The sequence below is a fragment of the Hemitrygon akajei genome, unplaced genomic scaffold (assembly GCF_048418815.1).
Source record: "Hemitrygon akajei unplaced genomic scaffold, sHemAka1.3 Scf000061, whole genome shotgun sequence".
In the NCBI taxonomy this organism is placed as follows: Eukaryota; Metazoa; Chordata; class Chondrichthyes; order Myliobatiformes; family Dasyatidae; genus Hemitrygon; species Hemitrygon akajei.
Window position 1 is genome coordinate 2,074,736 of NW_027331947.1, and position 24,163 is coordinate 2,098,898.

The 24,163-nt window shown below is 42.9% G+C and overlaps 3 protein-coding genes across 13 annotated transcripts in view; 2 read left to right on the plus strand and 1 right to left on the minus strand.

Moving 5' to 3' along the window:
• The window catches only part of LOC140721797 (uncharacterized), a 136,676-nt gene extending 112,625 nt beyond the window's left edge, over positions 1-24,051 (plus strand). Inside the window, exons 1-5 of one of the 6 annotated variants that reach the window (XM_073036603.1) lie at positions 5,858-6,013; positions 7,871-8,037; positions 11,422-11,587; positions 18,770-18,855; positions 19,973-24,051. In XM_073036603.1, coding sequence (XP_072892704.1) covers positions 20,383-21,840 — 1,458 coding nt within the window. In that variant the 5' untranslated portion in view covers positions 5,858-6,013; positions 7,871-8,037; positions 11,422-11,587; positions 18,770-18,855; positions 19,973-20,382 and the 3' untranslated portion in view covers positions 21,841-24,051. Of the gene's footprint in view, positions 1-5,857; positions 6,014-6,326; positions 6,415-7,870; positions 8,038-11,421; positions 11,588-18,769; positions 18,856-19,972 lie in introns of those variants that run through there. The other 5 variants (XM_073036607.1, XM_073036606.1, XM_073036608.1 and 2 more) reach the window with 5 other exon arrangements.
• Positions 1-24,163, plus strand: part of LOC140721795 (uncharacterized) — a 287,528-nt gene that overhangs the window by 170,756 nt on the left and 92,609 nt on the right. The window lies entirely within an intron of this gene.
• The window catches only part of LOC140721794 (uncharacterized), a 141,491-nt gene that overhangs the window by 63,612 nt on the left and 53,716 nt on the right, over positions 1-24,163 (minus strand). The gene's annotated exons all lie outside the window — the stretch shown is intronic.

Below are 24,163 nucleotides of genomic sequence, written 5' to 3' on the forward strand. Positions count from 1 at the left end.
GATCATGACAAAATGTATTTTATATATCGTTAATGACATAAAACATATTTATAGATTGTTACTGACAGAGAATCGTACTTGTGCACTTGGCAATAAATTCAACAGGACCTGAGAAATCTCAGTGAGATTTGATTAGTGATGATCATCTTGGCAGCTCGGTAGGTCGAATGTATGAGACAGTACACTGTTAAATGCAAAACCCTGAACAGTGTCGATGATCAGAGGGATCTCAGACTCCAAGGAGGCGGGGCTATGACGTCAGTCAGAGGCTGACAGCGCTGACTGTGGACTGAACCATAAGAGAGAGAGCGATCTGCAGACAGGCAGTCGGCCAGTCTAAAGAGAGAGAGAAACTGGAAAAGCTGATCGCTTCAGTTAGTCGCAGCCGAGGCTTGGAACTCTCCTATGCCCACAAGAGTGGGTTGATCATCGGTACACGGAACCACAACGAATGTGTGTGGCTGTCACTTCGTATAATCCATAGGAGTGGATTTTGGAATATTTTGTGTTAACCCACCCTGGATTACAAATATCTCTCACCCGTCATTTATTCAGTGGATTACTGAACTTTGCTACTTTACCATCTCAAGGCTCTGACCGTTGTTCCCTCAGGCTCGTTAGCCTGGGAATTATATTTACACATATATACACTTAACACTGTAAACTTTCCTTTACTTCGTTAATTTACTAGGTTATAAGTAGATACTAATAAACAGAGTGGTTTTAACATCAAAATCAGACTCCAGTGTGAACTCTATTGTTGTTGGTTCGTTTCTAAAACGTCACAGTTCGTAACAACAGTTTTATAAAACTAGTTAGACCAAATCTGGAGAGTTTCATGCAGTTCTGGTCGCCCCCATTCTCGGAAGGATGTCGGGGCTTTTGAGAGGGCGCAGAAGAGGTTTCCCAGGATACTGCCTGGATTAGAGAGCACGAGGTATAACCAAAGGCTGGACAACAGTTCAGTTCAGTTCAGAAATGAAAACAGTTCAGTTTCCTTCTGTGGTTCCAGAGCAGAAAATCAGTCTCTTACATTTCCACACAATTAAAATGGGGAATTTGTTTATTATCATCACGTACTGAGCTACAGTGATAACTTTGCCTGACGTACCATCCACACAGATCGATACATTACAACAGTACATTGAGCTGATATACGACAGAACAATCACTGTAACAAAGCATTCTGGCTGCAGAGAAAGTGCAGTGCAGATAGACATATGGTGCAGGGTCACGTCGAGTTACATTGTGAGGCCGAGTCCATTTTATCATTCATTTGGCTTCTAACCACAGACAGGAAGCCGTCCTTGAGCTTGTCATTACTAATAACTGCAGCTCTTCTTTTTTCTCACTTTCTCGTGGCACTAGACAGGGATGTCCTTTAACCCCTTTATTATTTAATCTTGTATTGGAGCCTTTAGCTATAACACTACGTGAAGCTAAAAGTATTCATGGTATCTCTATGAATGGAATCATACATAAGATTTCTCTTTATGCAGATGATCTTTTGGCTTTTATTTCAAGTCTTGAGGAATCAATTCCTAATGTTTTGGAAGTACTTAAATATTTTGGTACATTTCAGGATATAAACTTAACTTGAATAAAAGCGAATTGTTTCCATTAAATGTCCATGTTAGTATATATGATGGTATTCCTTTTAGAACTGTTAATACGTTTAGATATCTAGCTATTATAATTACTAAAAAATATAAAGATCTCTATAAAGCGAACGTAGTTCCTTTAATGGACTCCATGAAACAACTATTTTCTAGATGGAATCCACTTACTTTTTCTTTAATAGGTCGTATTCATGCTGTGAAAATGATGATTTTACCTAGATTTTTATATATTTTCCAAAATATACCTATCTTTTTAACTAAAAAAAATCGATCAAATTGACTCTCTTATTTCTTCCTTTATTTGGAACAATAAGAGACCAAGAATTAATAAGTATCATTTACACAAATCTAAAAAAGATGGTGGACTTGCACTTCCGAATTTAAGACTGTGAATTTAATTGGACTGTGAGTATTAGACAATTATGTTTTTGGTTATATTGGCTTGATGAGAACCAAAAATCATTTTGGATTGATTTGGAATTAAAAGCTGTTAAACAATTTCATTTAACTTCAATTTTAGGAGCTCCCTTACCTTTACAGCTCTCTAAAATTCCAAGTTTACATCTTTACCCGGTTATTAAACAATCCCTACGGATTTGGGTTCAGTTTCGTTTCTTTTAAAATTTTAAACAATTTGTCTAGTTTTTTATATCGAAACTTTTCATTTAAACCTTCAACAACTGACCCCATTTTTCTCCTATGGAAAAATAAAGGGATCCATTTGTTTTACGGATTTATTTTGTGATGATCGATTGATGACCTTTGAAGAGTTAATTTACAAATTTTCTCTCGCTCATACACATTTTTGCAATATGTTCAGGTGAAACATTTCTTACAAACATGTTTACCTAAGTTTCCATATTTACAAGAAACTGATTTGTTGGATACCATTTTGAAACTGAATCCCTTAGTGAAAGGTTCCATTAGCAGAATTTATAATTTATTTTTGTTACAAAAAGAGAACATATCACTAAAGATTAAATAAGATTGGGAGAGAGAATTTAATATGACCTCTGTTAATGAAGATTGGATTCGAGTTTTGAAAAACGTAAATTCTTCTGTATGAGCCAACCACTGTTTAATTCAATTTAAAATTGCTCACCGTTATTATTTAACAAAGGGGAGACTATCTAAAATATTTCCTAGTATAGACAAATGCTGTGGTAGATGTAAAACTGAAGTAGCTACTTTGTCACATATGTTCTGGTCATGTTCTTCATTAAAATCATTATGGAAATCTTTATTTTCAACAAGTTCTAAAACTCAGAAAATTAATTTACAACCTAATAGATTGACTGTTCTATTTGGAATAGTTCCACATCATATTCAGGGTATTTCATCTTCAGATCAACATGTAATTGCATTTGTTACACTACTGACAAGAAGGGCTATTTTATTAAAATACAAAGATATTTCTTCCCCTACATTAATTGAATGGTTTTCTCAAGGAATGTTATATCTCAGTTTGGAAAAAATAGAAGTAGAACTTTTGTTCCTCGATTCGATTTTGAGAGAAGATGAGGTTCCTTTGCCAAATATTATCATTTAATTTGAATTATGCTATATGGTTTCCGTTCAATTTTTTTTATAAATATGAAATGGCGGTTGATGATTCTTTTTAAAAAAAACTTAGATGATGGTCAAACGTATTGGTCCGGAGGGTTCATTCCTAATGGATTTTTTCCCCTTTTTTTGTGGTTACTGGGTTTTTTTCCGAGTTAGATGGGTTACTTTTTCCCCTTATTTTTCTATATATATATATCCATTTTTATATTTTACGATCAGTTTTTTCAGCTTTATTAATTGTATACATATTAATCTATTGAAGTTTTGAATAATTTTATAGCTGTAGTAGATTATGTATCAATAAAAAAGATTCTAAAAATGAAAAATGAAACTAGCAAAACAATAACTGTAACCGAGCATTATGGCTGCAGAGAAAGTGCAGTGCAGATAGACATATGGTGCAGGGTCACGTCGAGTTACATTGTGAGGTCGAATCCATTTTATCATTCATTTGGCTTGTAGCTGTAGACAGGAAACCGTCCTTGAGCCTGGTGTTACGCGCTTTAAGGCTTTTGTATCTCTTCCCCGATGGGGGAGCGGGTTTGCAGCAAGAATGTCCAGGTTGTGAGGGTCTTTGAGGGACTGCTTTTCCGAGGCAGGGAAAGTGTAGGAAGAGTCCATGGGGGGGAGGCTTGTTTCCCTGATGTTCTCTGCTTTCTAAAGTTCTCTGCCGTTCCTTGCAGTCATGGGCAGAGCAGTAGCCATACAAAGGCGTGAAGTATCGACATGAAGCTCAGAGACCTCGGCCTTCACCCTGCCTTGTGTAGCTGGATCCTGGACTTCCTGTCAAATCGGCGGCAGGTGGTAAGAGTGGGTTCCCTCACCTCTGTCTCTCTGACCCTCAGCACACATACTCCACAGGGGTGTCTCTTTGCCGCCTCCTTTACTCTCTGTATTCCCATGATGTGTCGCCACCCACAGCTCCAATCTGTTAGTTAAATTTGCTGACTACACTGCACTGACTGGCCTAATCTCAGATAATAACGAGGCAGCCGACAGAGAAGAAGTCATCACCCCGACACAGTGGTGTCAAGAAAACAACCTCTCCCTCATTGTGACAAAAACAAAGGAGCTGGTTGTGGATTATAGGAAGAATGGAGACAGGGACGAAATTCAACATTTCCAAGTCTGTTATTGACACAAAATGCACATTTTAATATTGATCATGACACAATATATTTTATATATCGTTAATGACATAAAACATATTTACAGATTGTTACTGACAGAGAATCGTATATTTTGTGTTCCGTGTGTTATCTGAATGTACTTGCCTGTGATGCTGCCACAAGTCAGTGTTTCTCTGTACCTGTACCTTCCCGTACTTGTGCACTTGGCAATAAATTCAACAGGACCTGAGAAATCTCAGTGAGATTTGATTAGTGATGATCATCTTGGCAGCTCGGTATGACTAATTATTGCGACAGTACACTGTTAAATGCAAAACACTGAACAGTGTCGATGATCAGAGGGATCTTAGACTCCAAGGAGGCGGGACTATGACGTCAGTCACAGGCTGACAGCGCTGACTGTGGACTGAACCATAAGAGAGAGAGAGCGATCTGCAGACAGGCAGTCGGCCAGTCTAAAGAGAGAGAGAGAGAGACTGGAAAAGCTGATCGCTTCAGTTAGTCGCAGCTGAGGCTTGGATCTCTCCTATGCCCACAAGAGTGGGTTGATCATCGGTACACGGAACCACAACGAATGTGTGTGGCTGTCACTTCGTATAATCCATAGGAGTGGATTTTGGAATATCTTGTATTAACCCTTGCCTGGGTATGTTGTGTGGTAACCCCTGGAAGACGGTATTCCTGTGACAGGTTACTTTCGCTGATAACTCGTATGTGGACGGATTCAACGGATAAGAACTTCGTCGATGGTTATTTTGAAGTAACGGCCTTTTCTCTACGTTTCACCCTGGATTACAAATATCTCTCTCCCATCATTTATTCCGTGGATTTCTGAACTTTCCTACTTTACCATCTCAAGACTCTGAGCTTTGTTCCCTCACGATCGATAGTCTGGGAGTTATATTTATACATATATACACTTAACTCTGTCAACTTCCCTTTATTTTGTTAAGTTACTATATTATAAGTATATACTAATAAAGAGAGTGGTTTTAACATCAAAACCAGACTCCAGTGTGAACTTTGTTGCTGCTGGTTCGTTTCTAAAACGTTACAGTTCGTAACACAGTTTTATAAAACTAGTTAGACCACATCTGGAGTGTTTCATACAGCTCTGGTCGCCCCCATTCTCGGAAGGATGTCGGGGCTTTGGACAGGGCGCAGAAGAGGTTTACCAGGACACTGCCTGGATTAGAGGGCATGAGCTATAACGAGAGGCTGGACAAACTTGTGTTGATTTCTCCAGAGCGGCGCAGGCTGAGGTGAGACTGGATGGACGTTTATAAGATGAGGAGAGGAATAGATGAGAGTGGACAGACGATATATTTTTCCTGGGGTTGAAATGTCTAATACATTTAAGGTGAGAGGAGATGTGAGCGGCAAGTTTGCTTCTTTCCACAGACTAATGAGTAGCTGGAGTCTCTGCCTGGGGGGGGGGGGGGGGGCGGTGTCACCAATCCTGACACGTGATCCCGTTTGCCCCTCCCATTTAACCGCAGATGGGCAGCATCTGCGCGTCTGTTTCGGAGGCCCCGCCTCCCGATGATGTAACAATCTCTTCGCGCATGTTCACAGTCTCCGGGTGGACGGTGTTTTCCTCTCCGCACAGAGCTGAAGTGGGTCGGCTGTGTGTTCGGGAAAGACTCGTCTCTTCCGTCGGGATCACTGTCTGTGGGCCGATAATATCACTTTCCCTCGGTGAGTATTGAGACCGATCCCGAGCGGGGAGATCCGATGTTGGCCGTGAGCCCTGAACTGTGGGCCAGGAATTCATTTGTTTCCCAACTATCTGGGCTCGTCAGAAATGTGTTGACTTCACTTAATCTGCATTGAACGATCCAAACCAGGAGCCCAGGCTGTCTTTTTCCGCAGAATTGAAATGGAAGTCCCGCCAACAGGTCACGTGAGACTGTGTGCCGCAGATTTGCCCCGCCCTCCGCTTTGTGACGCCAGATCACGTGGTGTGATTTTGGCCGCTGAGTCTCATTAACTTCTCCGAACTCGCCTCGTTTCCTGAGGCTCCTCACATTTGTCCTGGAGCTTTATGGCTGTTGTGTCTTCTCTCGGACTGGGGTGGGTGAGAAAGGAGAACGTCCCAGGTTTGATTTCACTGCCTGCTTTACCGAGGGACTGGGAAGTCTCGGGGTGGAGAATGGTTTCTGTGATGTGCTGCTGTGTATCCGAAGGTCTGTGCCGTTCCTCACAGTCTCGGGCGGAGCAGTTACCGTGCAGAACGTGAAGTATCCGGATGGGAAACTTTCTATGCTGTGTTGTTAAAAATTTGGTGAGGGTCAAAGTATATATGACAAAGTTCTTTTTGTTTCTTCTAACTTTGTCATTTTTGAATCTTTTATACAGTAGTATGTATCATTAATTCAGTAGCTGTGGTGTGTTCTGACGTCTCCGGACTGGCTTTTTCGAGTTTACAACAGTAGGAATAGACCCGTGAGTCTGGTGTTCAAACTGTGTTTGGAAATTCCCCCACCCCTCACTGTCACCAGTCTGTCATTCGGTGGAAATCAAGCAGAATCTCAAGTTGCTGGAGATCTGCACTAAAAACTTAAAACGTTTGAAGTTATTCTGACAAAACGTCATTAACCTGATATGTAAAGTTTGTTCCCCTCCCCGCAGCTCTTCCTTACCTGCTGACCGTTTCTGGTAATTCCAGCTTCTTTTTATTACATTCACCCTGGGCTGGTTTATATTTCCTGAAATGGACCTGATTTAACGTGGAAATGGAAATGACTCATTCTGTGATAGTACATCAGAAAAGGAAGCACAACTTTTCCCTGTCAATTATCCTGGTACCAGTTTGTCTGTTATTGCTGGAAATGTGTTCAGTGCAGTTGTTGCTAATGAGGTTCACATGAATAATCTCAGGAATGATCGGCTTTATGTATGAGGAGCATTTGATGGTTCTGGACCTGGAGTTTAAAGGGATGGTGGGGGTGGAGTTCAGGGGGACGGTGGGGGTGGTGGAGGGATGTATGGTTAAGTAAACCTACCGAATGCTGAAAAGCCTGGATACAGTGGACATGGAGAGGATGTTTCCATTAGACGGTGAGTCTGTGATCTGACAGCACGGTCTCAGAATAAAGATGCTTCCTGTTAAAATTCATTTGAGAAACATTTTTTGACAAAAGGTGTCTGAAGTGTAGAATTTGTTGCTGCAGAGTTTGGCTGAGGCTGCCATTTGGGTATATTTATGACGGAGATTAATATATTCAAGATTGCTAAGTAGCTACAGGGTTACAGGAGGAAGACAGGAATATGGTGTTGGAATAAAAATCAACCATGGTTGAGTGGTGGAGCAGATCAGATGGATCAAATCACCTAATTCTGTTCCTTATGTCTTACCGTGACTGAATGATGGCTCCTTCTGATCCCATATCGTCTTGTGTCATGTGAGGGACAATAACCGATTGTTCACTGAGATCATTACTGTATTGCCTTCAATGTTTAAGTTTCAGTGAGATTTGTTCAGAGTAACATTAAGCAGAAATGTTTGGTTCTCCTTTTTATTGTTAATGTGCTTCATTATCTCTCTGGTTAAAGTTAGACCTGCGATGAGAGATTTATTGGAAGAAAAACCCAACTGGAAGCAAACCACGACTGAAGACGAGGGAACAGCAACAAGTGAACCAGCCCGAGGATTGAGAGCATCAACTGGAGAGAACCCATCTGACTCGGAGATTCCAGTGATTCAGTGAAGAGAAAGTTTGGTGAGTCTCATTCACTCAAACACTGGTCCTTTAGACATTACATACCTGTACAAGGGAAGGTAGGAAACAGCTGGAGTGAGACTGAATGTGCCCAGAAGAACCAGTTATGCCTCTGCCAGACCCAGTTGCAATCAGTCCAGGTCTGATACTGTGCTTCCAGCAGCCCAGCCCTTTAAAACCACTCCCATTCTGTGGAAATCGAATCCAGAGAAAGTCTCTCAGAGACCGTATAAGTACAAACTCTTTATTCTAAGTACCCGGGGCTTACACAGTTAGTCGCTCAAACAGGAACAGTCGATGACTGTTCCCACCGAATCCAGTAACTGACCAACAATTCCCGTTACACCGCAGATATATCCATCCAGATACTACCCACACAAGACAGGCTGGAGCCAAAGCTACTTACTACATGACAGCCCTAAAGACAAATTACAAAATATTCATAATGGCTTACACACACACAACAGACTGAAGCTGTCCTATCTCTATGCATGAGTGCACAAGGAGATAAGCATCCTGAAACCCTAGCTAGCTACCCTCAAGAAGAAATATGGCTCAGCATGGCTTAGCACAGGCATGGGCAAACTACAGCCCGGGGGCCATATGCGGCCCGTTAAACTTTTTAATCTGGCCTGCAGAACTTGATGAAATTATATTAATAAACCTTGTTAACGTTTTTTCCCCCGCAATTCTGGCATTTTCACCACAACAAAACTAAATCCAGACTTTGATGCGCTGGCTAAAAAGGGAGACCAACAACACTGTTCCCACTGAAATTAAAAATAAGTTTCTTCGTTGTGTTATGTAAAAATGCATTTGAAAATATTTTTTTCAATAAGCCTTACATGTTACATGTCATTTCTGTTAAGTGATGGACATGAGTAGTGCGCAGGTGCACGTACGTTCTCAAAATAAAAAAATGCGCTCCAGATCAAATAACGCGCTCCGCATACTGGCGCCCTGTCACTGTTCTGTCCTTGTGCTGGTCGTTGTTGAGTTTTGGCACAGGGGACAATTGAATAAGAAGGAGCAGGACAAGTAGACCTGCATCTCCTACCGTTTTTGAAATAAAGACAGTCAGGAGGAGAGTGATGATGATGATATCTTGAAGGATAACAGAATTTTCAGTGCTTTAAAATAATAACTGTTACTATTAAAAAAAGCTGTATTTTTTCATTTAATTTTCAGTGTTTTAAAAGTCATTTCAATAAATAGCTAAATACCATGGGACTTCAAAGACAGATATTTTGTTGTAATGCATTTGTTCATTTTCAATTGAAATTAAAGCACATGTTTTCTACATATCCCATGATATTTTATTTTCTCTTATGAGGTGTATTACCAAAACACTCCGTCCATCTGCTCCTGGTCCGGCCCCCCTGTCAAATTTTAGAACCCTTTGTGGCCCACAAGGCAAAAAGTTTGCCCACCCCTGGCTTAGTACATTGGTTGATCATCAGCAGTTTCTTTCGGAAAAACAGGCTGCTATTTTTTTAATGAAGTGTTAACCCTTTTACCATTTTTGATGTTAAAACCACTGTCTTTATTTGTATCTACTTATAATATAACAAATTAAGCAAAATAATCAAAAGTTAAAAGTGTTATGAGTACACATATGTGTAAGTATAACTCCCAAACCACTCAGCTCAGGGAATACCAAGCTCAAAGTCTTGAGATGGTGAAGTATGAAAGTTCAGTTCATCGAGAGAGAGATATTTGTAATCCAAGGTGAATGTCGAGAGAAGGCAATTACGTTGAATTCCACAAATTCCACAGTGGTAAAACAAGATAACAGTCGCTGTAGGTCTTATCCGTCGTTGTTCTAAATCCACATACGACACAGAGTGTCCTTTCTCACAAGTGGTTACCCAATAACACACATAGACATTACATACCTGTACAAAGGAATGTAGGAAATAGTTGGAGTGAGACTGAATGTGCCCAGAAGTACCAGTTATGCCTCTGTCAGACCCAGTTGCAATCACTCCAGGTCTGGTAATGTGCTTCCAGCAGGCCAGCCCTTTCAAACCACTCCCATTCCCTCACAGTGGTTACTCTTGCACCTTCTGAAGTAGCTTTTGGTCAGTTCTGAGTGGGGAGAGGGAAAGAGGGGAGTGTTTATACTGACTGTCTTTCAGAAAAAGTAATTGTTTGAACTTGCTGCAAACTCTCTACCCATACCCTGTACTTTCTCAACTAAATTATTGACATAGATGGCAAGTAGCAATGGGTGTAACCCCAGGAAACGTCACTAAGCATGGGACTCGAGTCCAAGAGACTCTCAGGGTCGGTGAGTGGCAGGTTCAGCTGTGCGACTCCGTGAGGTTGGGTCCTGGGATATCAGTTTTTGATCCAAGTAAAATTGGTGGAAATCAAGCAGAATTTCAAGTTGCTGGAGATCTGCACTAAAATCTGAAATGTTTGAAGTCATTCTGATGAAACGTTATTAACCTGAATTATAGATCCCAAAGCTGTTCCTTACCTGCTGAGTGTTTCTGGTAATTCCAGTTTCTTTTTATTACATTCACCTTGGACTGATTTGTGTTTCCTGAAATGGACCTGATTTAACCTGGAAATGGAAATGACTCGTCATGTGATAGTACATCAGTAAAGAAAGCACAACTTTTCCCTGTCAATTATCTGGTACCATTTTGTCTGTTATTGCTGGAAATGTGTTCAGTACAGTTGTTGCTAACGAAGTTTACATGAATAATCTCAGGAATGATCGGTTTTATGTTTGAGGAGCATTTGATGGCTCTGGGCCTATGCTCAATGGAGTTCAGAGGGACGGTGGGGGTGGTGGGGGGATGTATGGTTAAGTAAACCTACCGAATGCTCAAAAGCCTGGATACACTGGAAAGGGAGGGGATGTTTTCATTAGACGGAGAGTCTGTGATCTGACTGCAGAGTCTCAGAGTAAAGATACTTCTCTTTAAAACTGAGATGAGAAAAAATTTTTGGCTAAAAGATGTCTGATCTGTGGAATTTGTTGCCGCAGAGGTTGGTTGAGGCTGCCATTTGGGTATATTTATGACAGAGATTAATATATTCCAGATTGCTAAGTAGCTGCAGGGTTACAGGAGGAAGACAGGAATATGGTGTTGGAATAAAAATCAGCCATGGTTGAATGGTGGGGCAGACCAGATTGATCGAATCATCTAATTCTGTTCCTGTGTCTTGTATCATACCATGACTCAATGATGGCTCCTTCTTATCCCATATTGTTTTGTGACATGTGAGGGACAATAAAAGATTGTTCACAGAGATCATTAAATCTGCTTTCAATGCTTAACTGTCAGTGAGTTTTGTTCAGAGTAACATTAAGCAGAAATGTTTGGTTCTCCTTTTTATTGTTAATGTGCTTCATTATCTCTCTGGTTAAAGTTAGACCTGTGGTGAGAGATTTATTGGAAGAAAAACCACAACTGGAAGCAAACCACAACTGAAAACGTGGGAACAGCAACAAGTGAACCAGCCCGAGGACTGAGAGCATCAACTGGAGAGAACCCATCTGACTCGGTTTCCATTGATTCAGTCAGGAGAAAGTTTGGTGAGTGTCATTTACTCAAACACTGGTCCTTTAGACATTACATACCTGTACAAAGGAAGCTAGGAAATGGTTGGGAGTGAGACTGAATGTGCCCAGAAGAACCAGTTGTAAAGCAGCCCTCCCAATGTTCCCTTTAAACTTTTCGCCCTGCACCCTTAACCCAAATACTCTGGGGTTTTTTCTCCCCTAGCCTCAGTGGATAAAGCCTGCTTGCATTCACTCTATCTATACCCATCATAATTTTATATACCTCTATCAAGTCTCCACTCATTCTTCTACGCTCCAAGGAATAAAGTCCTAACCTATTCAACCTTTCTCTGTAACTCAGTTTCGCAAGTCCCGGCAACATCCTTGTAAACCGTCTCTGCACTCTTTCAACCTTATTAATATCCTTCCTGTAATTCGGTGACTAAAACTGCACACAGTACTCCAAATTCGGCCTCACCAATGCCTTATACAATCTCACCATAACATTCCAAGTCTTATACTCAATACTTTGATTCATAAAGGCAATGTACTAAAAGCTCTCTTTGCCACACTATCTACCTGTGACACCACTTTTAGGGAATTTGGAATCAGTATTCCTAGATCCTTCTGTTCTAGTGCACTCCTCAGTGCCCTACCATTTACCCTGTATGTTCTACCTTGTTTTTTCCTTCCAAAGTGAAATACCTCACACATGTCTGTATTAAACTGCATCTGCCGTTTTTCAGCCCATTTTTCTAGCTGGTCCAGATCCCTCTGCAAGCGTTGAAAACCTTCTTCACTGTCCACTACTCCTCCAATCCTTGTATCATCAGCAAATTTGCTGATCCAATTTACCAAATTATCATCCAGATCATTGATATAGATAGTAAATAACAATGGACCCAGCACTGATCCCTGTGGCACACCACTAGTTACAGGCCTCCACTCAGAGAAGCAATCTTCCACTACCACTCTCTGACTTCTCCCATTGAGCCAATGTCTAATCAAATTTACTACCTTACCATGTATACCTAGTGACTGAATCTTCCTAAGTAACCTCCGGTGCGGGACTTTGTCAAAGACCTTACTGAAGTCCATACAGACAACATCCACTGTCTTGCTTTCATCCACTTTCCTTGTAACCTCCTCGAAAACCTCTAATAGATTTGTTGAACATGACCTACCACACACAAAGCCATGTTGACTTGCTCTAATAGGTCCCTGTCTATCTAAATGCTTGTAGATCCTATCTCTTGGTACTCCTTCCAATAATTTACCCACTACCAACGTCAAACTTACCGGCCTATAATTTCCTGGATTACTTTTAGAGCCTTTTTTATACAACAGAACAACATCAGCTATCCTCAAATCCTCTGGCACCTCACCCGTAGGTAACGACATTTTAAATATATCTGCCAGGGCCCCTGAAATTTCAACACTAGTCTCCTTCAAAGTCCGAGGGAACACCCTGTCAGGTCCTGGAGATTTATCTACTCTGACCTGCCTCAAGATAGTAAGCTCCTCCTCCTCTTCTATCTGAAAAGGTTCCATGACCTCAATACTTGTTTGCCTTATTTCCATTGACTCTATGCCAGTTTCCTTAGTAAATACAGATGCAAAAAAAACCATTTAATCTCTCCCCCATTTCTTTTGGTTCCATACATAGCCGACCACTCTGATCTTCAATAGGACCAATTTTATCCCTTACTATCCTTTTGCTCTTAACATACCTGTAGAAGCTGTTAGTATTATCCTTCACTGCCAACGCTACCTCATGTCTTCTTTCAGCCCTCCTGATTTCTTCCTGAAGTATTTGTTTGCACTTTTTATACTCCTCAAGTACCTTCTTTGCTCCCTGTTTCTTATACATGTCATACATCTCTCTCCTTCTTTATCAGAGTTCCAATATCCGTCGAGAGCCAAGGTTCCTTATTCTTATTCACTTTGCCTTTAATCCTGAGACTTTGTTCCCAGCGTGTCCTCATGGGCCATCCAGAAATGATTTCAGCTGGTGACAACCCTGTTTTCCCCTGTGGGGTAACCCTCATGTGGAATCAGGCTAATGGTCGAACCTTCAACCAAGTGAGTCCAGTCTCCACTGTTAGTCTGGCCAGTTTACTCTTCAGAGTGCCATTGGCTCTTTCCACTCTGCCAGCGGCCCATGGGTGGTGTACACAGTGGAATTGTTGCTGGATAGCTAGTTCATTACGTACCCCTTTGTTTACTTTCACCATAAAGTGTGGGTCATTGTCAGAGCTCAGCATCTCTGTCAGGCCGTACCTGGGAATTATATCCCGTAATAATACCTTCACAACAGTCAGCAGGATTGATGGTAGATGGAATTGCTTCAATCCATCTACTAAGCATATCTATAATAACTAAGCAGTACCTATAGCAATGTACTCTAGGCAATTCAATAAAATCAACTTGTAGACACGAGAAAGGTCCAACTGTCAAGGGAGTCGTACCTGGTGTGCAGGGCCCAGGTGTGTACAATTACGTACATAATCAAACAATATTGGTAAAAACTGTGTAGGAACACAAACCTGTCCCACTGGGAGATCCAAAAACCTATGTTGATGTCTTTCTGGCACCCCATCTGGGACCACAGTTTTCACTCCTCCTCAGAGGCATCCCCCTGAAAATTACGTACCTCCTGTATGTCTGGCAAACCCGTTCTGCTTTAGTCATGGAAGGTTGCTTGACGGGATCCCGAGGGGACTACAACTACTGAGGATTTTGCCACAGTTTTCGCTGTCCAATCTGCTGATGCATTGCCTTTAGTGACCAGGTTTGACATGCGGGTGCGGGCTGCACATTTATTAATAGCCAAAACTCGAGGTAGCTGTAGAGCGGTGAGTAAGTTGTTTACAAAGGTGGCATTACTAATGGGGTGGCCAGAGGAAGTCAGGAATCCCCATGTTCCCAGAGAGCCCCGTAGTCATGTGCCATTCCAAATGCATAGCAGGAGTCTGTGTAAATGTTCCCACTTCTGTCTGTTGCTGGGATACAGGCACTAGTCAAACAGCTCAGCCTTCTGGGTGGAAAAAGCTGCTTCTAAAGAGGCCTGCTCAATTAATTCACTGTCCATCACTATCGTATAGTCAGAATATTGCTTTTCTGCTCGATCCAGAAAAGAGCTTCTATCCTCATAAAACGGTGTCTTGGGCTAGAGGGGGTAATACGGAATGGATGGGAGAGTATGTCCTTCTTTCACGGTGATCTGGACAGGAGGCAGTTGGTCAGAGATTGGGTACAACGCCTTGCGTTTGGTCAATATTAAAAGAGAGTTTTACTAGATAATAGAAAATAGACAGTAGGTGCAGGAGTAGGCCATTTGGCCCTTCTAGTCAGCACCGCCATTCACTGTGATCATGGCTGATCATACACAATCAGTATCCCGTTCCTGCCCTCTCCCCATACCCCTTGACCTCGCTATCTATAAGAGCTCTATCTAACTCTCTCTTGAATGCATCCAGAGACTTGGCCTTCACTGCCTTCTGGGGCAGAGCATTCCACATATCCACCACACTCTGGGTGAAAAAGTTTTTCCGCATCTCAGTTCTAAATGGCCTACCCCTTATTCTTAAACTGTGGCCTCTAGTTCTGGACTCACCCATCAGCGGTAACATGCTTCCGGCCTCCAGCGTGTCTAATCCCTTAATAATTTTATATGTTTCAATCACATTCCCTCTCATCCTTCTAAATTCAAGTGTATACAAGCCCAGTCACTCCAATCCTTCAAAAAATGACAGTCCCACCATTCTGGGAATTAACCTTGTGAACATATGGTGCACTCCCTCAATAACAAAAATGTCCTTCCTCAAATTTGGAGACCAAAAACTGCACACAATACTCCAGGTGGGATCTCACCAGGGCCCTGTACAGCTGCAGAAGGACCTCTTTACTCCTATTTTCAATTCCTCTTGTTATAAAGGCCAGCATGACATTAGCTTTCTTCACTGCCTGTTGTACCTGCATGCTTGCTTTCATTGACTGATGTACAAGAACACCTAGATCTCGTTGTACTTCCCTTTTTCCTAACTTGACTCCATTTAGATAATTGTGTTCCTGTTCTTGCCACCAAAGTGGATAACCTCAGATTTATCCACATTAAACTGCATCTGCCATACATTTGCCCACTCACCCAACCTGTCCAAGTTACCCTGCATTCTCATAACATCCTCCTGACATTTCACACTGCCACCCAGCTTTGTGTCATCAGCAAATTTGCTAATGTTACTTTTAATGCCTTCATCTGAATCATTAATGTATATTTTAAACAGCTGCGGTCCTAGCACCGAACCTTGTGGTACCCCACTGGTCACAGCCAGTGTCCCATCCCGTCTTCACTTCCAACTCCTTCCAGTATCGGGGTTAGCCCACAGGAAATCTTGCCAGTCTCCTTGGTGCTGGAGGCTTGTTTTGTCAGGGTGTAGGCAGGGAACCCAGGGCAAATCCTGATGCTGGTATGGGGAACCACCAGTCCTGTCTGTCGCCAAAGGAAATCCAGAACTTCCGACAGTAATGAACTGCCCTCTCTTCCTTTAACCTGTCCAATCACCGTGAATGGGAACTTCTGTCCCTCGAGGGGTGCATAATATTGGCTTTCCTCAGTGACGTACCCCGTAGGGTCAAAGCACAGAGTCACACGAGAGTCGGCCGCTGGCGGAAGGGGTTCAAACGCAGTGGAGTCCAGATTAAGTGCCACCACTGGGGGGGTTCAGAAACTGGGGAAGCTGTCGGTTGTTTGCCAGTTGCAGGGTGATAGAGAATCTGTGCAGAGAATCTCAACTTCCAACGTACAGAGCAAGTCTCTCCCTGCTAGATTACACCCCCGGACTGGTGGTGACTGTAAATGAAACCTCACACTGGTTCCCCTGGAATTCCACCTGCAGTGGCTGGTTATGTGAATATGTAAATCCTATGCCATCAAAGCCAAACACAGTGATTGTAGCGTCTCATAGCTGGAATCCCTTTTCCGATACTATTTCCTGATCGAGAGTGGTTGTGATTGCCCCCACATCAGTCATAAACAGAAATGAAATTCCAGCAACTTGCAATATTACATTGGGCTCTTCTTCAGGGGTGGAACTCACAGTAGGAAGCATCCTTGCTTGTCAATTTCTAAACGGGTTGTTGTCCCCACCTGTCCCTTGGTAGGTTTTTGTTCCCATTTCTGATCCCCAGATATAGCCCACTCACATCCTCCTTTCCACTGAACATAGTCACTTTTAATATTAGTTCCCTTCAGGGTTGATCGGGATTCGAAAGTCGGGTCGCAATGATATGTTAAAGCTCATCATATTCGATTTCGGTCATTGTCAGGCCAATCCATATTATTTTTAATTGTTTTGGCTATCTTAATTGGTAAGCATTGGAGCAGTAGGGCATTAAACTGGGGGGACAGATTCCCATCATTAAAGGCTTGGTCTCCTGCGAAGGTGCCGTAGCAGGCCACAAATCACTCCCAATAGTCTGGTCCCGATTCCCCAGGCTTAGGTTTGCATTCAAGTACTTTAGTGATGTTAACAGGTTGCTAGAGAGCCCTTCCCAAGGCTTGAATAATCTGGTCTGTCTGTTAATTCTCATTATGTTTTCCCACCTGTAACTCCTGATAGCTTTGGTATCTCAAATGTGCCTTCCATTTCCACCCCTTGTCATGCAGAATCTTGTGGAATCGCAGTAAACATTTTTGTACTGCGGACACACTGAGCAAACTGTGCTGGTTTTTCTTTTCTATCTGGGGCCTGATTCATGATCATTATCATTTCTTGAGGCTTCCAGGGAACATACACAGGAATCACTGAGGGCTGTCCCTCCTCCTGCTCATGGATTGGGCAGCATTCGGGTGGGAATTGTCTTTGTGGAGCCACTAACTCTGGGGTTTTATTGGATTCTTCCCTCCCTGTCTCGGAATAATCCTCGGTATTCCCATTCGAGATCTTAGAGTAAAGAGAACCTCCCTTCCCTGTCCCGCTGTGTTACCCGAGCAGCCACCATTGGGGTTTGGGGGCACTGGGTGCACTTGGCCCCTCGTAAGGTAGGAGAGGTACGGGTGGTGCCCAATACACATCATGGTCACTGTCCTCAAACAGGGTCGGTATGACAGACATGGGTTTGGGATCCCTTGTTTCCCTATCAGTATGTAACAAAACCCAATTTCCTTCGGGATCAATAAAGTATATCTGTCTGTCTGACGTTCCTGCCCTTCTCTCCTAACTAGGCTGGCCTTGGTTTGCTTACTTTGTTTTTCCTGCTCTCGTTTTCGGCATCCATGCACCCATTCACACTTCACTTTTAGCGTCTCCCAACCTTTGCAGTACATACCTCTATCCCGTTGTCACATGCTTTCTTACTCCAACTTGCTAATAATATACTGTTCCACTGCACATCGGCTTTTCCTTCCATTCCCTTTACCACAACTTCCACTTCATTCCACAGTTCATTTTCCATTTTAAATTTACTGCTTATTCTCATGAGGTAATATCCCAGGTTCCCCCCCAGTGGCCACATATTGTTCCCTGATTTCTTATTCAGCGCTGCACTCAACATTTGAAAATCTTTTTCCTTGTCTGGAAAACTCTCAATCGACTGCAATTGACCCATGTTCTCTTTGTCATTAACTCAGCACAAAGCCTCCTGCTCAATTATCAATCAGGTAAATTTACCCGGCTGGCACCTCCTGCGCAATTGATTAATTTACATGGCACGTCTGCCTCCTGCCCACAAGCTAAGCAATCAGCCTTGGGCGAGGGACTGTACCTCCAAAGGAACTAACGGACAGTGACAAAAGTTAAAATACCTATTGGGCACCCGGTCAGTCTCTGCAGTCCCCAGAGTGGTCCAGCCAGTTGCTCAGCCCGTCTGCTTGGCACTCCCTGTATTGGGATCCTGTTCATGATGACAAATGTTAAAATTTGAATCCAAATATAACTCGGGAGCCCAGTTTCTTATCATCATCACGGTTTATTGTGCATTCTCCTGCAGGAGTTTGAGACCCAGTTGTCAAAGGGAAGGCACGTAAGCACTGCCACCTTCTGACAAGTGGACTGACTTGTTATGGACTCAGGTTCCAGCCGTATACTTGTACATAGCAAGCCCATACCTTACTCTTGCAAGATGTTATTTGAACTGGTACACCCAACAAGTCTGTTGGTGCAAAACTTAATTACTTAGAATTCAGAGTTTACTAAATCAAGGTTTTAATTACAGATGGATGTACTGTCCAGTCCTTGTCAGTTATTCCCTTTGCAAGGCCCTGGCTTAATTACAAACAGAAGTTCATTCCTGTCCTATCAGTGAGTCCTCCTCCATTTACTCAAACAAGAATACAATCGTTATCAGCTAATGACGGTATAATGTATAATGTTATCAGCTAATGACGGTATAATGTATAATGTTATCAGCTAATGAGGGTACAATATATAATGTTATCAGTTCTCAGTGTGTCTCTCTGCAAGCTGCAAAGAACTGGTATTGAGCCTGTCTTAGCAAAACGCTGAAGACTGAGTTCACTTCAGTTCAAAATTCCTATTCAGTCCCAATTGTTCTTTTAGCCAGAGGTTACATCGGTTCAAAATGATTTTTTTATATATCCTCAATTCCTCAGGTGGGTTCAGAGGAAATATTTATGTCCAATATAGAAACTGGTGTTACCTGTGTGTATTGTGGCGATGCAAAAGTTGCTGGAGAATTTGCAAGTGGGGAGAAGTGAAGTGATATTTGCAAATCTGACTTTTTAAAGCATAGTTTAGCAAGCAAACCACATATGGACAATGTACAAAAGCTTTGGTGAGAAAATCCTTCATTACCCGTTACAGGCCTGCTACATAGGTAGTGTGAGCATGCAGATGAACTCAATCACATATAATGTGTAATCTCCTTGTTCATGTTAAGAGCCTTTTTTAGGTGTATAAAATGATGAACGGCATTGATCGTGTGCATAGCCAGAGGATATTTTCCCAGAGCTGAAATGGCTAACACGAGGGAGCAGAGTTTTAAGATGCTTGGAAATAGATGCTGAGGGGATGTCAGGGTAAGTTTTTTTTACACAGAGAGTGGTGGGTGCATGGAATGCACTGCTGGCTTTTTGTGTGAGAGTGTTTCAGTTACTGTGGGGCCAGGCATCTCAGTGGGAACAGGGAATAATATCAATGGAGAGAGTCAAACAGAGCTAGGTCACAGATTGGAAATGGCAGAAATACCCCATTCTTATAGAGACAGGAAGAGCATCAGAGAGTTTGATGGTCATTCCAGATACCAGCACTGTGCCCAGTTAGAAGGTGATTTCTCTCTCCAACTTGGGTTGAACCTCACTGTAACAGTGTGATGTCAGATCATACCTTGACAACTCAAGTAATCTCATCTGAAATGTTGTCCGACACCCATTGATGGATTTTGTAAATCTTTTTACAGGTTAAAAATGACAAGGAATTAATCTATGGGAATCTCAAACACCACACACCAGTTTTGCTGTCTCTATCCTGATATTTAAGAAGTGGAGCAAAGGATTTACTTGATCATCCTTCCTGCTCAGACTGTGGGGAGGGTTTCACTCTATCATCTGACCGACTGGCATGCCTGTCATTTTAAACAAGGGGGAAAACCCATTCATCTGCTCAGACAGTGGGAATGAATTCAGTTGGAAATTTCAACTGAAGGGACATCAGCAAGTTGACACTGCGACAAGGCCATTCACCTATTCTGTGTGTGAGAAGGGAATCAGTCGGTCTTCTCACCTGTGGACACACCAGTCAGTTCACACTGGGCAGAGGCTGGTCATCTGCTGAATTTGTGGGGAAGGATTCACTCGGTCATCTGACCTAATGGCTCACCAGAGAGTTCACACTGGGGAGCGGCCATTCACCTGCTCAGACTGTGGGAAGGGATTCACTCGGTCATCCGATCTACTGGGACATAAGTTAGTTCACACTGGAGAGAGGCCGTTACTCTGCTCATTCTGTGGGAAAGGATTCATTTCATCATCTAACCTGAAGGTACATCAGCGAGTTCACACTGGTGAGAAGCCATACACCTGCTTAGACTGTGGGAAGAGATTCACATGCTCATCGGAACTGAAGGTACATCAGCGCGTTCACACTGGGGAGCGGCCGTTCACCTGCTCAGACTGTGGGAAGGGATTCACTCAGTCATATCAGCTGAAGGTACATCAGAGAGTTCACACGGGGGAGAGGCCATTCACCTGCTCAGACTGTGGGAAGGGCTTCACTCGGTCAATCGACCTCCTGGGGCACAAGTCGGTTCACACTCAGGAGAGGCCGTTCATCTGCACAGACTGTGGGAAGGGATTCACTGCATCATCTCGACTACGGAGACACCAGCGAGTTCACACTGGGGAGAGGCCGTTCACCTGCACAGAATGTGGGAAGGGATTCAGTCGATCATGTCAACTGCAGACACACCGGCGAGTTCACACTGGCGAGAGGCCGTTCATCTGCTCAGAATGTGCAAAGGGATTCAGTCAGGCATCTCACCTACTGAGACACCAGCGAGTTCACACTGGGGAGAGGCCATTCACCTGCTCAGACTGTGGGAAGGGATTCACTTGCTCATCCCAACTGAAGGGACATCAGCGAGTTCACACCGGAGAGAACCCGTTCACCTGCTCAGACTGTGGGAAGGGATTCACTTGCTCATCCCAACTGAAGGTACATCAGCGAGTTCACACTGGAGAGAGGCCATTCACCTGCTCAGACTGTGGAAAGGGATTCACTCAGTCATCCCATCTGAAGGAACATCAGCAAATTCACACTCGGGAGAGGCCGTTCACCTGCTCAGACTGTGGGAAGGGATTCACTCAGTCACACGAATTACTGGTACACAAGTCAGTTCACACTGGGGAGTGGCCATTCACCTGCTCAGACTGTGGGAAGGGATTCACTCTGTCACACGCACTACTGGTACACAAGTCAGTTCACACTGGGGAGTGGCCGTTCAACTGCTCAGTCTGTGGCAAGGGATTCACTTGCTCATCCCAAATGAAGGTACATCAGCGAGTTCACACTGGAGAGAGGCCATTCACCTGCTCAGACTGTGGAAAGGGATTCATTCAGTCATCCCATCTGAAGGAACATCAGCGAGTTCACACTGGGGAGAGGCCGTTCACCTGCTCAGACTGTGGGAAGGGATTCACATGTTCATCCCAACTGAAGGTACATCAGCGAATTCACACTGGTGAGAAGCCATTTATCTGCTCAGACTGTGGGAAGGGATTCACTCAGTCATTTCAACTACAGAGACACCAGCGAGTTCACACTGAGTAGAGGCTGATCAACTGGTCAGACTTTGGGAAAAGTTTCTCTCAGCCAAAAAACCAAATTGTGCATCACTGAGTTCATACTGGGAAGAGGCCGTTCACCTGCTGTGAATGTGGGAAGGGATTCATTCACTTATCTATCCTTATGACACTACCTGGTTCACAATGGGGAGAGGCGAGTCAGCTGCTGTGAACGTGGAAAGGGACTCGCTCAGTCATCTAACCTGATGTAACCCTCGCTTTGGCTAGCAGCTTAATATAAGGGGGTGATAGCCACCCAGCCCGGCCAAACATAAGAAATCTCATTTGGGTGGATGCTGTGTGGTGTGTCCCCTGTTGTAAATATGTACCCTGAAATAACAAATGATACACAATATGTGATTTAATGATTGATCTTTATAATTCATTCTTTGACTATAGGGTTAGTAAAGAAAACAAAGAAAAGAAAAAGGGCCCACTCTCTCCATTCATGTCTCCTCATCTCTCCCCAGCAAAAAAACACAATAATCTCTCTTCCAGACTCACAAGAAAAAAAGCATTTCTGCCATCGGAAAGCCTTGCACTCCAAAACCCTGTTATCTCTAGTCGTAACCTAAACATTGCTGCTACAGAGAAACCATTACATTGGCAGTGAACCCTTACGGCGTGTTACACTTGTGGCAGACTACCGGGTTCACACTGGGGAGAAGGTTTCAATAAGCTTCATGCTGGATATTTGTCCATCACCATTGCTGAATGCAATTTCGAGAGTGACTGTCGGTGCTGAACTCTGCAATTATTGCTGCTGCTCACCACACCCAGTTCTGCACCCTGGTCACTGGGCATGGGAGGAGTTTCTTCTGCTGCATATTCACCTTTAATGGGACAGGAGTTTAATATTCTGCATCTGAGACAAATAAATCAGTTCTATTTTAAACCCTGTCCTTGGTCCTTGGTGAATTTACATCACACCTATTGTACAGTAGAGAGTCAACTCAGACCGGCTGGACCCTGCTAGTGATTCTGTTCCAGGACAGTCCTTTTAAATCTTTCCCTGTTCTTCACCTCTTCCTCTCTCTGTAGTGATGGGTTCCAAACAGTCACCGCTCTGTGGGTGAAGTGGTTTCCCTTGAATTCTCTGCAGACTGAAGAAGTTAAGCTGACTGCAGTTCTGACTGAGATGTTCTTTACCCCTGAAATCTCTGGGCTGATGAAGAATTAATTTTGGAGTTGCCCTCCTTACTCATGGCTCATTTCCACATTGTGGGTCATTTTCTCTGTTTCTAAAGGGTTGTTGAAAACGCCACTGTCCTCTAAAGACTGAAAGCAGAATGGGAAACCATTAGATGGATGTTCAATGGAGCAGGGTCAGAAACCAGAGGCGGGTCTGGACAAGGCAGAGTTTGGGGATCTGGACAATGGTCGGGGTAAGAACTTATTATGAGAAGGGAACCAGCAGTGTGGCGTGGCAACGAATGACAGAGTAGCAACATTTGGAAGCAGATTGACAGAGAAAATCTTTTGGTGGTTTGACTGATGACACAAACTATACCCGTGTGACATCTGTGTGTTGGGAATGGTTTCATCTATTGAGGGTGTTATTCCCGCTTGTTTATCCTGTAATATTATATCTGGATAGTGATTATGGATTGTCCTATCTGTAACAATGTATTGATTGTCATATAATTTATAAGATTTTGACTCTAAAACTGGATCAGGCTTGAACTTACAGTTCCTGTATGAAGTGATGGTGGGCAATCATGAGTCAGTATTTTAAAGCAAGAATTTGGTGAATGATATTGTATCTTTATAAGTAATCAGATTGAGCTAAATTCCTGCTGGATCCTGGAATGTGTTGGATTGTGTCTGGTTTATCTTGGCCTTTTCTGCACTTACTGCCTTAAATACAAACAATATTGTATGTATTTTTGATATTTTTTCCCCTTTTGTTAACCAGCTTGTCCTGTATTCCTGCAAGGAACCCCTCTGTTTCTGGGAAGAGGTGTCCAACTCTCAGTCAGGTGCTCGATGCTTCCTTGTTACCGTCTCATCTGCTCAGATTGTTGTGATGCCATACTCATTCCACTTGTTAAGGTTTTCTTCCAGAGTGATGATTTATTTTTCTGAGTTGGCCTCTCATTTAATTTTTCTGATCTGTATTCCGTATCACAACTGTATATACACACATGGAGTGCTGAATCCAGTTCATTTTTCTTGAAAATATAGAAGTTTTATCTGACTGTTGTGTGATCTTTTTTCATGTGTTATTTCTCTTCCTCCTTCTGTCCCAAGGTAGTGTTAATCTAAGTGGGTTTCAGTGTAAATACTCTTTTCTAAAGCTTTCTAAAATT